This window comes from Molossus molossus, unplaced genomic scaffold (genome assembly GCF_014108415.1).
Source record: "Molossus molossus isolate mMolMol1 unplaced genomic scaffold, mMolMol1.p scaffold_m16_p_6, whole genome shotgun sequence".
Classification (NCBI taxonomy): domain Eukaryota; kingdom Metazoa; phylum Chordata; class Mammalia; order Chiroptera; family Molossidae; genus Molossus; species Molossus molossus.
The window spans coordinates 26,456,397-26,473,616 of record NW_023425399.1 but is presented as its reverse complement, the minus strand read 5'-3'; the positions used below and the strand labels follow the sequence as shown (position 1 = coordinate 26,473,616).

At 38.9% G+C, this 17,220-nt stretch overlaps 1 protein-coding gene across 3 annotated transcripts in view; it reads right to left on the bottom strand.

Annotated features, from left to right (window-relative positions):
* The window catches only part of PTPRA (protein tyrosine phosphatase receptor type A), a 150,615-nt gene that overhangs the window by 107,264 nt on the left and 26,131 nt on the right, over positions 1-17,220 (bottom strand). For 2 of the 3 annotated variants that reach the window (XM_036244287.1, XM_036244291.1), the window contains exons 1-2: positions 13,787-13,860; positions 9,319-9,400 (exon numbers count right to left, since the gene is read on the bottom strand). In XM_036244287.1, coding sequence (XP_036100180.1) covers positions 9,319-9,351 — 33 coding nt within the window. In that variant the 5' untranslated portion in view covers positions 9,352-9,400; positions 13,787-13,860. Of the gene's footprint in view, positions 1-9,318; positions 9,401-13,786; positions 13,861-17,220 lie in introns of those variants that run through there. The other variant, XM_036244288.1, reaches the window with a different exon arrangement.

Genomic DNA, 17,220 nt, shown 5'->3' with positions numbered 1-17,220 from the left:
TGGAAAAATACCCTTGGGTGAGGATTAACAATAAACAAACAGGCAGGTGGAAGGCAGGCGGAAGGCGGAAGGCAGGCGGAAGGCGGAAGGCAGGCGGAAGGCAGGCAGAAGACAGGCAGAAGACAGGCGGAAGGCAGGAAGGCAGGAAGGAGAGATTTAAAAGAAAAAAAAATAAACAGAGCATTGAATCCTGTGGGATAATAATAAAGCTCAAACATTTGTTACTCCACAGTCCCAAGAATGAGATAAGAAAAAGTGCAGAGATGAAAAAATATTTGAAGAAATAATCACTAAAAACTTCCCAAATTTAAAGATATAACCCTTCAAACGGCCGAAAACTAAAGACAAAGTCCTGAAAACTGCTAGAGAAATAACACATTACTTACCAAAAAACAACCCAAAGGACATTTTTATCAGGAGTCAAGAAGCTACAAGGAAGTGTACAGCATTTTTCAGATGCTAAAAGAAAGAATCAAGCCAAAATTCTATATAGAGTAAACACATACAAGAATGGCTGAAAGAATTTCTTCAGAAAGGAAAGAAGTGATAACAGAAAGAAACCTCTATCATCAAGAATAAGGAGTAGTGGAAAGGGTGTGTACACACACACACATGGATATATATATATGTTATACATGTATACATACATAAACACATATACACTAATTAAATAATCCTCTTTTACTATTAAAAATTATGTTTGATGGTTGAAAGTAAAAATTCTAACACTGCCTTGTGGTTCTCATTATATATAGAGGTAATATTTAAGAACACTGCATCATAAAGAGGGAGGAAGGTAGAAGAGTCTAAAAGGTGGTAAGGTTTCTTTCTACCTTCCAGTTATAGTAGTATAAAGTTGATATTAATAGACTGCAATGCCCAGCTGGTGTGGCCCAGTGACTGAGCATCGACCCATGCACCAAGAGGTCGCCAGTTCGATTCCCGGTCAGGGCACATGCCCAGGTTGTGAGCCCAATCCCCAGTTGGGGGCGTGCAGGAGGCAGCCAATCGATGTTCTCTCTCATCAATGTTTCTATCTCTCTCTCCCTCTCCCTTACTCTATCTCTAATATCAATAAAAGAAAAAAAGACTGCAATATGTTATGTACGTGTATTTTAATCCCTAGAGAAATCACATAAAAAATTATACAAAGAGCCCTAGCCGGTTTTGCTCAGTGGTTAGAGTGTCAGCCTACAATCCAGATAGACCCAGGTTCGGTTCCCGCTAAGGGCACGTATCTTGGTTGCAGTTTGTCCCCGGCCCTGGTTGGGGTCGTGTGGGTGGCTACCAGTCCATGTCTCTCACACTGATGTTTCTCTCTTTCTCTTCCTCCCTCTCTCCTTCCTGCTCTGTCTGAAGATGAAGGCAAAAATGTCCTTGGGTAAGGATTAAAAAAAACAAAAACAAACAAACAAAATTATACAAAGAGATATGCTCAAAACACTATAGATAAACCATAATAAAATGCTAAAAATATGTTTAAGCAATCCATGGGAAAACAGCAAAACAAAAATGAGAGAAAAAAAAGAAACAAACAACAAAAACAATAAAATGACAAACATAAATGTAAAAGATCAATAATTACATTAAATATAAATGGTTTAAATACTCCAACTAAAAGATGAAGATAAACAGAATTGGTTGAAATAGGAAAAAGACCAAAAATCCTCAACAAAATATTAGCAAACTTAATTCAGCAATATATTAAAAAGATTATACACCATGATCAAGTGAGATTTATTCCTGGGGGCAACAAAGGTTCAATATCCATGAATCAATTAATGTAACACACCACATAAAATGCATAAAAATCATATGATCATATCAATAAATGCAGATAAAGCATTTGGCAAAATCTAGCACCCATTTATGAGAAAAACGATCAGTAAAGTGGGAATAGAGGAAACATACTTCAACATAATAAAGACCATATATGACAAACCCACAGCTAACATCATACTCGGTGGGGAAAAGGTAAAACCAGTTTCCTTAAGATCAGGAATAAGACAGGGTTGTCCACTTTCACTACTTTTATTCAACATAGTATTGGAAGTCCTAGCCACAATCAGACATGAAAAGGAAATAAAAGGTGTCCAAATTGGAAAGGAAGAAGTAACAATTTGTAGATGACATGACACTATATATAGAGAACCCTAAAGAGGCCACCAAAACACTATTAGAAATGATAAATGGATTCAGTAAAGTAACAGGATACAAAATAAATATTCAGAAACTGGCTGCATTTTTTATACAGCAATAAAGAACTATCAGAAAGATTTGTCAGTCTGTTCCCTACTTCCATGTCTCTGGGTCTATTTTGTTCATCAATTTATTTTGTTCATTATATTCCACATATAAGTGAGATCATGTGATACTTGTCTTTCTCTGACTGGCTCATTTCACTTAGCATAATACTCTCCAGGTCCATCCATGTCATCTCAAAGGGTAAGATATCTTTGTTACAATTGCATAGTACTCCATTGTGTAAATGTACCACAGTTTTTTTTATCCATTCATCTACTGATGGACACTGGGGCTGTGGCCAGATCTTAGCTATTGTAAATAGCGCTGCTATAAACACAGGGGTACACTGGTTCTTTCTGACTGGCATTTCAGGCTTCTGAGAATATATTCCTAGAGGGGTAAATGTCAACTTCATTTTAAAATTTTTGAGAAAGCACCATATTTTTTTTCCATAGTGGTTGCACCAGTCTGCATTCCCTCCAGCAGTGTACTAGAGTACCCCTTTATCCACATCCTCGCTAGCACTTGTTTGATGATTTGTTGATGACAGCCATTCTGGCAGGTATGAGATGATACCTCAAAATCGTTTTCATATGCATCTCTCTGGTGATTGTGATGTTGAGCATTTTTTCTTATGTCTCTTGGCCATTTGTATGCCCTCTTTGGAGAAGTATCTATTCAGGTCCTTTGACCATTTTTTAACTGGATTGTTTATTTTCCTTTTGTTGAGTTGTATGAGTACTTTATATATTTTAGAAATTAACCCTTTATGGAAGTAGGGAACAGACTGACAGACCTCAGAAGGAAGGCAGTGGGAAGAGATAAATCAAAGAAGAACTTATATGCATATATGCATAATCAATGGACAGAGACAACAGTGCGGTGAAGGCAGGGCAGGGGGCAGTAGTGAGGAGAAGAGTGTCAACAGGGAAAAAAGGAGGAACATCTGTAATATTTTCAACAATAAAGATAAATAAAAAATAAACTGAACTATTAGAAAGAGAAATTAAGATAACAATCCCATTTACAATTGCATTAAAAACACACACACGTAAAATACTAGAAATAAATTAACCAAGAAGGTAAAAATACCTGTACTTAAAACATTATAAGATACTGAAGAAAGAAAATGAAGATACAAATAAATGGAAGCATATATTGTGCTCATGAATGGGAAGAACTAACATAGTTAAAACGCCCATACTACCTAAAGCTATCTACAGATTCAAGAAAATCCCTATCAAAATACCAATGGCATTTTTCACAGAACTAAAACAACCCTACAAATTATATAGAACAACAAAAGACCCCCAATAGGCCACAGCAATCTTGAGAAAAAGAGTAAAGTTGGAGGTATCATGATACCTGATATCAAACTATACTACAAGGCTACAGTAATCAATACAGTATCGAGCTGGCATAAAAACAACACATAGATCAATGGAAGAGAATAGACAGCTCAGAAATAAACCCAAGCCTATATGGTCAATTACTCTATGACAAAGGAAGCAAGAATATACAATGGGGTAAAGACAGTCTCTTCAATAAACGGTATTGGGAAAACTGAATACATATATGTTAAAAAAAAAAAAACAAACCCAAAAACTAGAACACTTCCTTACACCATATAAAAGAATAAACTCAAAATGAATTAGACTTAAATGTAAGATCCAAAACCATAAAACTCCTAGAAGAAAACATAGCATTAAAATCTGACATTTCTCTGATTTTTTTCTGATATGTCTCCTCAGACAAAGGAAGTGTAAGAAAAAACAAACAAATGAAACTATATCACTAAAAAAGCTTTTGCTGGGCAAAGGAAACCATCAACAAAACAAAAAGACAACCTACCAAATGGGGGAAGATATTTGTCAATGATACATCTAATAAGAGGTTAATATCAAAATTTATAAAGAACTCATAGACCTAAACACCAAGAAAACAATCTAATTCAAAAATGGGAAGAGCGTGTTGCTGGTGTTGCTCAGTGGCTGAGCGTCAACCCATGCACCAAGAAGTCGCTGGTTCGATTCCCAGTCAAGATACATGCCCAGGTTGTGGGCCCCAATCGCCAATGGGGGACATGCTGGAGGCGGCCAATTGATGATGTTTCTATCTCTCTCTCTCTCCCTTCCTCTCTCTCTAAAATCAATAAAGAAAAAAAACAATTAAAAAAAAGGGGGGGGGGGGCAGGGAACCTAAATAGACATATTCTCCAAAGAAGACATAAGATGGTCAACAGATGTGTGAAAAGATGCTCAATGTCACTGATCATCAGAGAAATGCAAATTAAAACCATAATGAGATATCATTTCACACCTGTCAGAATGGCTATCATCAATAAATCAGTAATCAAGTGCTGGTGAGGATAGGGGGAAACTGGAACTCCTATACACTGTTTGTGGGATTGCAAATTGGGGCAGCCACTATAGAAACAGTATGAAGATTCTCCCCAAAATTAAAATGGAACTGCTTTATGACTCAGCAATTCCACTTCTGGGTATTTATCTGAAGAAATCCAAAACACTAATTTGAAAACATATATGCATCCTATGTTCACTGCAGCATTATTTATAATAGCCAAGATTTGGAAGCAACCCAAGTACCCATCAATAGTTGAGAGGATAAAATGTTGCCCAATTGGTGTGGCTCAGTGGTCACCAAGAGGTCAATGGTTCGATTCCAGTCAGAGAACATGCCTGGGTTGCAGGCTTGATCCCCAGTAGGGGGTGTACAAGAGGCAGTCAATCAATGTTTCCACCTCTCTCTCCCTCTCCCTTCCTCTCTAGAAAATCAATAAAAACATATTTTTAAAAAATGTTGTGGTACATATATACAATGGAATTTTCCTCGACCATAAAAAAGAATGAAATCTTACCATTTGTGACAACATAGATAAACCTAGAGGATATTGTGCTAAATAAAATAAGTCAGAGAGAAAGACAAATATTGTATGGCTTCACTCATATGTAGAATATATAAAACAAAATTGAAACTGACTCATAAATACAAAGAACAAAATGATGGTTGCCAACTGGGGGGGAGTTTGAGAGACTGGGTGAAGGTGAAGGGATAAGAAGTACAAATTGGCAGTTACAAAATAGCATATGGAACATAGTCAATAATACTGTAATAACTATTGTCAGGTGGGTACTAGACTTATTGAGGGAATCACTTAATAAGTTATATAAATATCTAACCACTATACCGCACACCCGAAGCTAATATAAAATAATATTAAATGTCAACTGTAATTGAAAAACAAAAATTAAAAAGAAAGAAACCCACCTGTATGCTGTCTATAAGAAATAAATGTACTTCAACTATAACATAAAAATATAGGTAGGTTAAAAGTAAATGGCTTCAGTGTTTCAAGGGTAGGGAGAGAGGAATGAATAAGTGGAATACAAAAGATTTTTATTATTATTATTTTTTTATCCTCACCCGAGCACTTTTATTTTTTCTTCCATTTTTTGTTCAGAGAGAGTGGGAAGGAGAGAGAGAGAGAGAGAGAGAGAGAGAGAGAGAGAGAGAAACATCAACATGAAAGGGACACATTGAGTGGTTGCCACCCACACAACCCAAACAGGGCCAGGGACAAACTGCAACCGGGTACGCACCCTTAGCAGGAACCGAATCCAGGTCTCTCTGGACCGCAGGCCGATGCTCTAACTGCTGAGCCAAACCAAAACGGCCAGGGCAGAATACAAAAGATTTTTAGAGTAGGGAAATTATTCTGTATGATATTGTAATGGATACATGTAATTATACATTTGTCAAAATCTACAATATTTACAATACAATGGCCCTGCCCTGGCCGGTTTGACTCAGTGGTTAAAGCACCCGCCCATGGATCAGAGAGACACTGGTTCAGTTCCCCCTAAGGGCATGTACCTCGGTTGTAGTTTGTCCCTGGCCCCGGGGAGGGGGGGGGGTGAGAGCAGCAACCACTCAATGTGTCTCTCGCATTGATGTTTCTCTCACTCTCTATCTGAAGATAAATGCAAAGATGTCCTCCAGTGAGGATAAAAAACAAAACAAAAGAATGAGCGCTAATATAAACTATGGACTCTAGTTAACAATAGTGTATCCATATTGGCTCATCAATTGCAACAAATCTATCATGTTAATGTAAAATGTTAATAATAGGAGAAATGGGGAGAGGAGGGTTGTGGAAAGGGGGTACATAGGAACTCTGTAATTTCCACTTAATTTTTCTATAAAACAAAAACTGCTTAATATTTCTCTGTTAATTTTTTTAAACAGATGAAGATATACTATAGAAATAACTAATGAAAAAAGCTGAAATAGCTATATTAATATCAGATAAGTATTCTTTAAAGCAAGGAAAATTATCAGAGACAAGAGGAATAATAACGATAAAAGGGCCAATTCACCAACAAGACATAAAAATTCTAAGTGTAGCCCTGGCCGGTTTGGCTCAGCGATTAGAGCATCGGCCCACAGACCAGAGAGTCGCATGTTCAATTCCAGTCAAGGGCATGTACCTCGGTTGCGGTTTGTCTCCAGCTGTGGTCGGGGTTGTGCGGGAAGCAACCAGTCGATATCTCTCTTTCACATCAATATTTCTCCCTCTCTCTTTCCCTCTCCTACTCTCTCTGAAGATAAATGGACAAATATCCTCAGGTGAGGATTAAAAAAAAAAAAATTCTAAATGTATATATAGATCAAAGAACAAAGCTTCCAAATACACAAAGCAAAACCTGGCAGAACTGGCCCTGGCAGATGTGGCTCAGTTGGCTGGAACACTGTCCTGGACAACAAAAGGTTTCGGGTTCAATTCCCAGTTGGGGTGCATATGGAAAGCAACCAATCAATGTCTCTCTCTCTCTCCCCCTCTCTCTTCGTCCCTCCCTTTCTCTTAAAAAAAAAAAAAAAAAAAAAATCAATGAGCATACCCACAGGTGAGAACTTGAAAAAAAAACAAAACTGGCAGAATTTAAAAAAGAGATAGACAAATCAATAATTGTAGTTTGGTAGTTCAACACCCTCTCTCACTAATTGACAAAACCACTAGATGAAAAATCAGCAAGGATACAGATGAACTGAATAATACCATCTACCAACAAATCTAAATGATGTTTATAGGAAACTTCATCCAACAATAGCACTTTTTTTTCAAGGTACCATGGAACATTCTCTAAGACAGACCATATCCTGATTCATAAAACAAACCTTCACAACTTTATAAAAGGAGTATCACTGTAGTTAGCACAGACATTAAAAGGATTAAGGAAGCCTGGGTGGAGTGGCTCACTTGCTTGAGAACCAAAAAGTTGCCAGTTCAATCCCCAGTTAGGGCACATACCTGGATGGTGGGTTTGATCCCAAGCTGGGGCACATACAGAAAGCAACCGATCAATGTTTCCCTCTCACATTGATGCCTCGATGTCTCTTGCTTGCTCCCCCCCCCTTCCTACCCTCTCACTCATCGAGGGGGAGGGGAATCAATGGAATATCCTTGGGTGAGGATTAACAAAAAATAAAAAATAAAGGATTAGGGAATACCATGAACAACTCCACATACAAAAATCCAACAACTTAGACAAAATGGACCAGTTTCTTGAAAAGTACAAAATATCAGAACTCCTACAACTATTAAAGAAATGTTTACTTTTGGAAAAATAAATGTACAGGCTCAGATGCCTTCATTGGCAAATCCCACAGAACACCCAAAGAAGGAAATAACACTAATCCTACACAATCTCTTCCAAAAACACAGATGAGGAGGGACTACTTCTCAACTATCATTTTTATACCAGCATTATCCTGAAAACAAAACCAGATAGTAAACAAAAAGAAAACTACCAACCAATTTCCCTCATGAACATAGAAACAAAAGTCCTCAATAAGATATTACCAAATCAAATACAACAATATATAAAAAGAATAATACCCCATGACCAATAATATACTATTCCAGGAAAGCAAGGCTGGTTCAATTTTTAAAAATCAATGTAAATTATTGATTGAAAAACCCACCTGAGCCTATAATTGATGCACATTTAACACAACCCAACACCCAATCCTGAGAAAAACTCAACAAAGCAGAAATCAAAGGAATCTTCCTCTACTAGATAAAAGGCATCTTTATTTTATTTATTTTTTATCTTCACCCGAGGACATTTTTACATTTTTTGTTCAGATAGAGTGGGAGGGAGAGAGAAGAAGAAAGAGAGAGAGAAAGAGAAACATCGATGTGAAAGGGACACATCGAGTGGCTGCCTCCTGCACACAGGACCCAACCAGGGCCAGGAACAAACCGCAACCGAGGTATGTGCCCCTAGCAGGAACCGAACCCGGGTCTCTCTGGACCGCAGGCTGACATTCTAACCACTGAGCCAAACTGGCCAGGGCGATAAAAGGCACCTTTAAAAACAAACAAATAAAATCTAAAATATGATTATTTTCCCCCTAAAATGATAAACAAGGCCAGGATGTCCACTCTCACCACTGCCATTCAACACAGTACTGTAAGTCTTACCCAGTGTAGTAAGTCAAGAAAATTAAAATATCCATAGACTGGAAAGTAAGAACTAAAACTGTCTATATTTGTAGAGGACATGACATCTACAGAGAAATTTCCAGGAATCTACAAAAATAACCCAAAATTCCTGGAACTAGTAAGTTTAGCAATGTCACAGGATATAAGGTCAACACAGAAAAATCAACTAGTTTCTATATACTAGTAAAGATTAATTGAAAAACAAACTTAAAAACAACATTTACAATCACTTCCCCAAAAGAGGAAATATGTAGGTATACATCTAACAAAACATGTTAGGATCTATATGCTAAAAACTGTAAAACACTGATAAAACAGTTATCAAATTAGACTTAAATAAATAAAAATACATACTGTATTTTGGATTCATGATCAGGATGAAAGCCACCATCATAAAGGATGATAATTACAATGTTTTAATCACCAAAAAATAAGCTACTCTTATAGCTTGCAAATAAAATGGAATGGGAGAGAACCTGATTTTAGTTTTATTTTGTGAGGACACTAACTTGGAGGACTCCTCACAGCTCTGGTTTTAAATCTCTTACCTTAGTTATTTGAACTGCATCATCCATCCCCATTCACTGGAATTCCATAAATACCTTTTTTGTTTTGTTTTGCCACCTGCAACTAAAGGAAAACACTTTTAGAAAGGTAAAACAGCCCCATTTAAACCCATGGATTGTTCCCAGGGAGAGGAGTACACTCTAAGGAGATGGTTTATAGAACTGTGTTTAACATTCCAAGTAGCCATAGAACAAAACTCCATCCTAAGAACTGTATTCAATGAGAAATTAGGACTTTCCAGTGGAGGCAAGATGGAGTATTCCTTCTCCCAAAACTTAGACTATTCCTCTGCAAGGGGACATTTAGCAATGTCTGAAGCTAGTTTTAACTGTCTTACAAATCATAGGACAGCCCTCATATAACAGAATTATCCTCAAATATAAAGTTTAAAAAACTCTGCACTGGTCAAAGACCCACCTTCAGGTCCAAGCTCTGTAACTCATTAGCTAAGTGACTAAATCTATTAACCTCTTTAAGCCTCAGTTTTTTCTCCTGGAAAAAGAGTAAAGCCTGAATTAAAAGTTCTCTTCCATTCTAATTCTTACAGTACCAAAATAATCAAATTTATATTGAAATATCTAACCTTTAAGCATACACAATGGGCCAGACATTATACTAAGTATTTTATGTGCTCTACCTCATTTAACCCTCAACATAGCCCTATAAGGCAGATGCTATCATTATCTTCATTATGGAAATGAATAATCTGATATAAGGAGACTTGTTTAGGGTCACAAAGTGGTAAACAGCAAAGCCAGGATCTGAACCTGGCCAATCTAATTCTAGAGCCCTCATACTTATCATTATCTTCCCCATCCTTCTGGACCTTTGGACAGAGGATTAACAACCACATTCCTAAATTCACAGCCCACTAAACACCTAAGAGACTTTAGATCTGAAACAGAGAAGAGACACCATTTTTTGGCTACAAACTGGCCAAGATTAAGAAAACAAGATCCAGCCCTCCCTGATTTGGCTTAGAGGTTTAGAGTGTCGGCCTGAGGACAAAGAGTCCGATTCCAGTCAAGGGCACAAACTTCGTTTGTAGTTCGGTCCCCAGGCTGCTTGAAGTCATGTGGGAAGCAAACAGTCGATGTCTCTCTCTCACATCGATGTTTCTCTCCCCTCCCCACTTTATCAGAAGATAAATGGAAAAATATCCTAGAGTGAGGATTGAAAAATAAAAAAGGGAAGAAAACAAGATCCAAAGCTGTTAAGGACCTGATGTCATAGGTTTCTCATACAATCCCTTTCAACAAAAAAAGGCCTTCAGAATGTTCACACACTTTAATGTATTATACTTCTGGGAATCTAGTCAAGGAAAATAATCCTAAATACAGTAAAGAACTTCTTACAAAGACATTCACTGACTGCCCAATGACTGGGCAAAGTAGTGGTTCAAGGCCCTAGCATTTCCATCCAGTGAGGTACTCCACTATAGGGCAATCTGGACTGGCAGAGATTTTGTCAGGTGTGTGCTGCAGTCTGGTGGCTTCCCATACCCAATTCTACCCCTTTTCCTCATAGTCATTACTCTCCAGTGTCATCAAAAGAAAATCCAAATCAATAGACAAATTTTATAAAAGTTTATTTGAACAAATCTGAGGACATGCCTAGGAGCAAGATCTCAACTGAGAAAATGCTTCAGAGAATGACAGTTTCACAGTTCTGTTTTTTTTTTTAATCCTCACCAGAGGACATTTTTGCATTTATCTTCAGATAGAACAGGAGGGAGAAAGAGAGGAAGAGAGAGACACATCCAGTGGTTGCCACCCACACGACCCCAACCAGGGCCAGGGACAAACTGCAACCAAGGTACGTGCCCTTAGCGGGAACTAAACCCAGGACTCTGTGGTCCATGGGCCGACACTCTAACTGCTGAGCCAAACCAGCCAGGGTGGCAGTTCTTTTTATACATTTAGAATTAAAGGAGAAAATGTAAGAAAGGTTACATGAAATCCACTGATGGTAGATTAAGAAGGAAGAAAAAAAACAAAGCAAGGAAATCTCTAGGATTGGATAAAAAGTAAAATGGAGAGAGAGATACTTCTTTTACATTGGTGGACACCAGACAGCTAACATTTAACATTTACAATGAATAGAGATGGTATGTGGGCAACAAGACAACAAGGAGTTTCATGGTCTTGTGCTCTGGTGCCAGGTTGTGCCTCTGAGGAGCCTGAAAAATTACTCTGATATTTCAAAGGTAAATTATCCTAGATGTGTAAGAAAAATGAACAGGACTCACGAAAGGTAAAGAATGACCTTTGCTAAGGAAGCTATAGGCCTGGTTCGTGACTACATACCATGACCTGCCCAGATAGGTATGATCAGACCATCCTGCGTGGTCACTTTCAGTCACCGAGCCTGTAAAGCCTGCCATGTGGTCCCCTGAGGTTGCCAGGTCTAGAGCCCCCTTTACATTCACACCAATAAGCCCTTTGCTTTCCTACTTCCCGTCTCACTCTGCTTCCTGGAAAACCGAACTGGCACATACATTAAGTGTATTTACAGTGATGAAGAAATAAAAACCACTGGGGGAGGGGGGGCGCTCACAATAAATAAACCTAAATGTTAACAATGTTGGGACCTCTGTACTAGCCAAGTATTCCTTAACTACCATCTATTACTTTCTTATGGCAGAAAAACTTTTAATATTTTATACACAATGTGCCCCAATTCACCAAGGGGTGAAGCATAACCAAACTACTGAAGTTCTCCAAAAAAAAGTATATGCCCACCCTGGCCAAGTGGCTTGGTTGGCTGGAGCATCCTCCCACACACCAAAAGAACCCACATTCAATTTCAGGTCAGGGCACGTGCCTAGGTTGCAGGTTCCATCCCTGGTCAGGGTGCAAGCAGGAGGCAGCCAATCAATGTTTCTCTCTCACATCGATCTCCACCCCCAGCCCACCCCTCTCTAGAGATCAGTGGAAACATATCCTTTGGGTGAGGATTTAAAAAAAAAATTTTTTTTAATCATATGCCCAAGTACTAAAACTAAAGACCAGGCACTGGGCTTTACAGACATTTCCTAAGCTCAGTTTCCTCATTTGTTTAATTGAAAGCTGTGCTAGTTTAAAGACTTTTAGAGGAGACTATGGAGTATGTTCAGTTCACTCTCCTGTTCTCACAGATGAGACCAATGCCACAGACAGGATGACAGTAACTGGGTGAACAAAGAACAATCACTGGCATTGTTTCTAATACCTAGGTCTATTTCTCTTTCCAGCTGTACTGGTAATGTGTCTAAACGTAGATAGCACATTAAACACACAATTCCAAAAAGGCCAAGATTGGTGGCAAGACTGAATAGGGCCTATAACCAATGTATATCAATTGCCACATGAGAAAACTGACTTCCCTCTAGAACAGTGGTTCTCAACCTTCCTAATGTCGCGACACTTTAATACAGTTCCTCATGTTGTGGTGACCCCCAACCATAAAAATATTTTTGTTGCTACTTCATAACTGTAATTTTGCTACTGTTATGAACTGCCATCGGAAATATGTGTTTCCCGATGGTCTCAGGCGACCTCTGTGAAAGGGTCATTAGACCCCCAAAGGGGATGAGACCCACAGGTTGAGAATCACTGCTCTAGAAAAAGCTGAATGAAAAGTTTAAAGACCTGAATGAAAAAAAAAAATTTTTAATCCTCACCCAAGGATATTTTTCCATTTATCTTTAGATAGAGTGGGAGGGAGGGAGGGAGGGAGAGAGAGAAACATTGACATGAGAGGGACACATCGATGGTTGCCTCCCACATGACCTCGACCACAGCCTGAGACAAACCACAACCTAGGTACATGCCCTTTACGGGAATCGAATCCATGACTCATTGGTCCGCAGGCTGACACTCTAACTGCTGAGCCAAACTGGCCAGGGCAAGACCTGAATGAAATTTATAATAATTGTCAAATAATTACAAAACTAATAAGTATAGTGTAATGTACAGGGCCAGTAAGACTTTCTAATCACTGTCTGACTGAACGAGTAAAATAAACTGGAAAGGCCAACTCCTTGACATAGCAGAAATTCCTGTCAACGATGGGAAACAAAACCTTATGGCAGCCCTAGCCATGTGGCTCAGTTGGCTGAGTATGATCCTGTGCACCAAAACGTTACCAGTTCAATTCTCAGTCAGGGCACATACCCAGGTGCAGGTTCAATCCCTGGTCAGGATGCATGCAGGAGGCAGTCAATCGATGTCAATGTTTCTGTTTCTGTTTCTCTCTCTTTCTCCCACTCCCTCCCTCCTTCCCTCTCCCTCTCCCTCTCCCTCCCTCTCTCTCTAAAATCAATAAAAACGTATTTAAAAAAACACACACACCAAAAAAACCTTGCGGCACATTAAAGTGACATTGCCGTGATTCCATTTCCTACTGTTAATAGAACCATTGCCAGGAAGTCCCATGTTTACTATAGCAACAACTGGTCTTGCTACTCACCAAGTTTCTGCCTTTTTGCTTCCTCAGGAAGCAGACAGGAAAATCAGGCTCCTGATCACTTTTTAAAAAAGGAGCTGCCATTTAAAAATAGCAATTAATAAATGCATATGTAAAAAGTAATTTTATACTTTGGCTGACACTGATATTTCTGTATATTAAACTCGATCTTTAAAGCACATAGTTACTATCTTTTTTATCTTGCAATACAGTAATCTAGAAAATCTACTAAAACTCTCCAGCTACTAAAGTCTAGAAATGCTGAATAAATGCTAACATCCTTTGAAAAGCTTAGCTAAGTTCTCAAGAAAGTAGAGAAAACTACCAGTGGCATGAAAAAACAAAACAGTGAACCAAAAGCCAGAAGTGGAAGTATGTGCTGATCTCTGTTTTGGCCCCAGATGCATTTGTTAACATATTTCCATAACTAACAGAAGTGAAGAAAAGGAGACAGAAAGCAGAAGAAAAGTAGGAAAGGCTCTTCAGAAAGGTGGGGAGTTGCATCTAAGATCTCTTGAGAAGCTATGACCCTCAAAGGCCTATGCTCTCAATGAAAATAAACAAGGAAAAAATCCACCAAGAAGACCAGAAAGCTTGTCTTACTCAGTTTAAGTTACAGGTGGGGAGGAAAAGGCTCATTTGAGAATTTAAAACCATAGACAGCCCTGGCCAGTTTGGTTCAGCGGTTAGAGCATTGGCCCGTGGACCAGAGAGTCCCAGGTTCAGTTCCCGCTAAGGGCACTTACCTCGGTTGCAGTTTGTCCCCGCCTCGATTGGGGTAGAGTGGGTGGCAACCAATCGATGTGTCTCTCTCACATCGATGTTTCTCTCTCTAAAAAAAGAAAAGAAAAGAAAAGAAAGAAAACCATAGACAATGCTTCATATGAATTTGAGGTCTAAATTTTACTTACTCTATCTTATGATTCAGGATCACCCCCCAATGGGAAATTAACAAAACTAGCCCATGCCAGTGATGCCCCTAGATATCTCCAGTAGAAACAAAATGAAACCACTGTGACAAGGCAAACCCTCAACATAAAAGGCACAGGATCCAGAAAACAGAACAGTTTTATAATACTTTAAAGTAAATATGTTTAACAATGATTAAAGATAAAAACATTAAAACCAAAAGAAAGTGCCCAGCCAGTGTGGCTCAGTTGGCTGGATGTCATCCTATGCACTGTAAGGTTGCTGGTTCAATTCCTAGTTGGGCAAATGCCTGGGTTTCTGGTTCAATCCCCAGTTGAGGTGCATACAAAGGGCAGAATATCAAAAATTTTCTCTTACGCTGTTTCTCTCCCTCTCCCAAAACATGTCTTTTGGTGAGGATTTAAAAAACCCAGTGGGTGTGCCTCAGTAGGTTGAGCATCATCCCGTGCACCAAGAGGTCACCGGTTGGATTCCCAGTCAGGGGTTGCAGGCTCAATCCCTAGTAAGGGGCATGCAGGAGGCAGTTCATCGATGTTTCTCTCTCACTGATGTTTCTCTCTCTCTCCCTATCCCTTCCTCTCTCTAAAATATCAGTAAAAACACATTAGAGCCCTGGCCGGTTTGGCTCAGCGGTTAGAGCGTTGGCCTGCGGTCCAGAGAGACCCGGGTTCGGTTCCCGCTAAGGGCATGTACCTTGGTTGCAGTTTGTCCCCGGCCCTGGTTGGGTCGTGTGGGTGGCAACCACTCGATGTGTCGCTTTCACGTCGATGTTTCTCTCTCTCTCTCTCCCTCTCACTCTATCTGAACAAAATATCAAAAAATGTCCTCGGGTGAGGATAAAAAAACAAAACAAAAAAAAAAAAAAAAAAAACACATTAGAAAGAAAAAAACACAAGGAAAGCATAAAACTTTTTTAAAAATAAGAAAATAAAGTAGAACAACCAAATGGAACTTCCGAAGTAAAGCACTGTCACTGAAATCTAAAATTCTATAGATCTATTAACCACTGGAGAAGACATAGCTGAACAGAGAATTAATAAACTGAAAAATATATCAGAAGAATTTATCCAAAATGCTAAACAGAGAAAAAGACATTCTCTGATCTAGAAAAATAACTGCAGAACTAAAATATATAACGCTGATTATAAAATTTACATAGAAATGCAAAAAACTTAGAACAGCCAAAACAATTCTGATACGGAAAAAGAAAGTTGAAAGACTACCTGACAGTGAACAAGACTCTGTGCTAGGGGTATAAGGACAGACAAAGGGAACTAAGAGAATAACTTGGAAAGTCCAGAAATTGAACCACATATAGATGATCAATTGATTTTCTACAAAAATGCCAAGGCAATTTAATGGAAACTTAACAGTCTTTCCCACCAATAGCAATAACACGACTGGATATCCATATGGAAAAAAATGAACTTTGAGCCTCAGTTTCATGCCACACACAAACATTAACTTGGAGAGATATCAGACCTACACCTAAAGGTACGCCCTGGGAAGTGTTGCCTAATTGTTAGAATGTGCACCAAAGGGTCTCGAGTTTGATTCCCTATGAAGTACATGTACCTGGCTTGCAGATTCAATCCCCGGCCCTGGTCAGGGCACATGCAGGAGGTAACCAATGGATGTGTCTCTCTCACATCAACGTTTCTCTTTTTCTCTTTCTATCCTTCCCTTCCTACCTTCCACTCTCTCTAAAAATCAATGGAGCCCTGGCCTGAGTGGCTGAGTTGGTTGGGTGTTATCTCAGGCTCCAAAAGGTTGCCAGTTCAATTCCCAATCAAGGCACAAAACTGGGTTGTGAACTCGATCCCTGGTAGGGGTGTACAGGAGGCAGCCAACTGATGTTTCACTCTCACATCGATGTTTCTTCCCTCTTTCTTTCTCTCTCCAAAAATCAATTAAAAAATATTTGAAGCCCTGGCCGGTTTGGCTCAGCAGTTAGAGTGTTGGCCTGTGGACCAAAGAGTCGTGGGTTCGATTCTGGTCAAGGGCATCTGCCTCGGTTGCGGTTTGTCCCTGGCCCTGGTTAGGGTCATGCAGGAGGCAACTAGTCAATGTGTCCCTCTCACATCCATGTTTCTCTTTCTCTCTCTCTCCCTCACTCCCACTTTATTTGAAGTTAAATAGAAAAATATCTTTGGATAGGGAATAACAGCAACAACAAAGTCTATTTATTGAAGTTATATACTATATTAATAAGGAGGGAAAACCACAATCATCTCAATGCAGAAGCAGCATTTAACAAAAATCAAATACCCTGTTGTGACAAAAACACTCAACAATGTTCATAGTGGCTAACAATGCTATCCACTATGCCTTTTTTGTCTGTACATCATTTCACAATCCACAAATATACCCACTTTTCCCTCTTTTCCATAGATTCGCCATGCATTATAGATGCTACTTTCTGGTGTGACCATATACAGATTGGCACATTTCCTCTTTCTTTTTCTGGATGTATAATATTATCGATTCATTAACAGTGAACTTAAGGC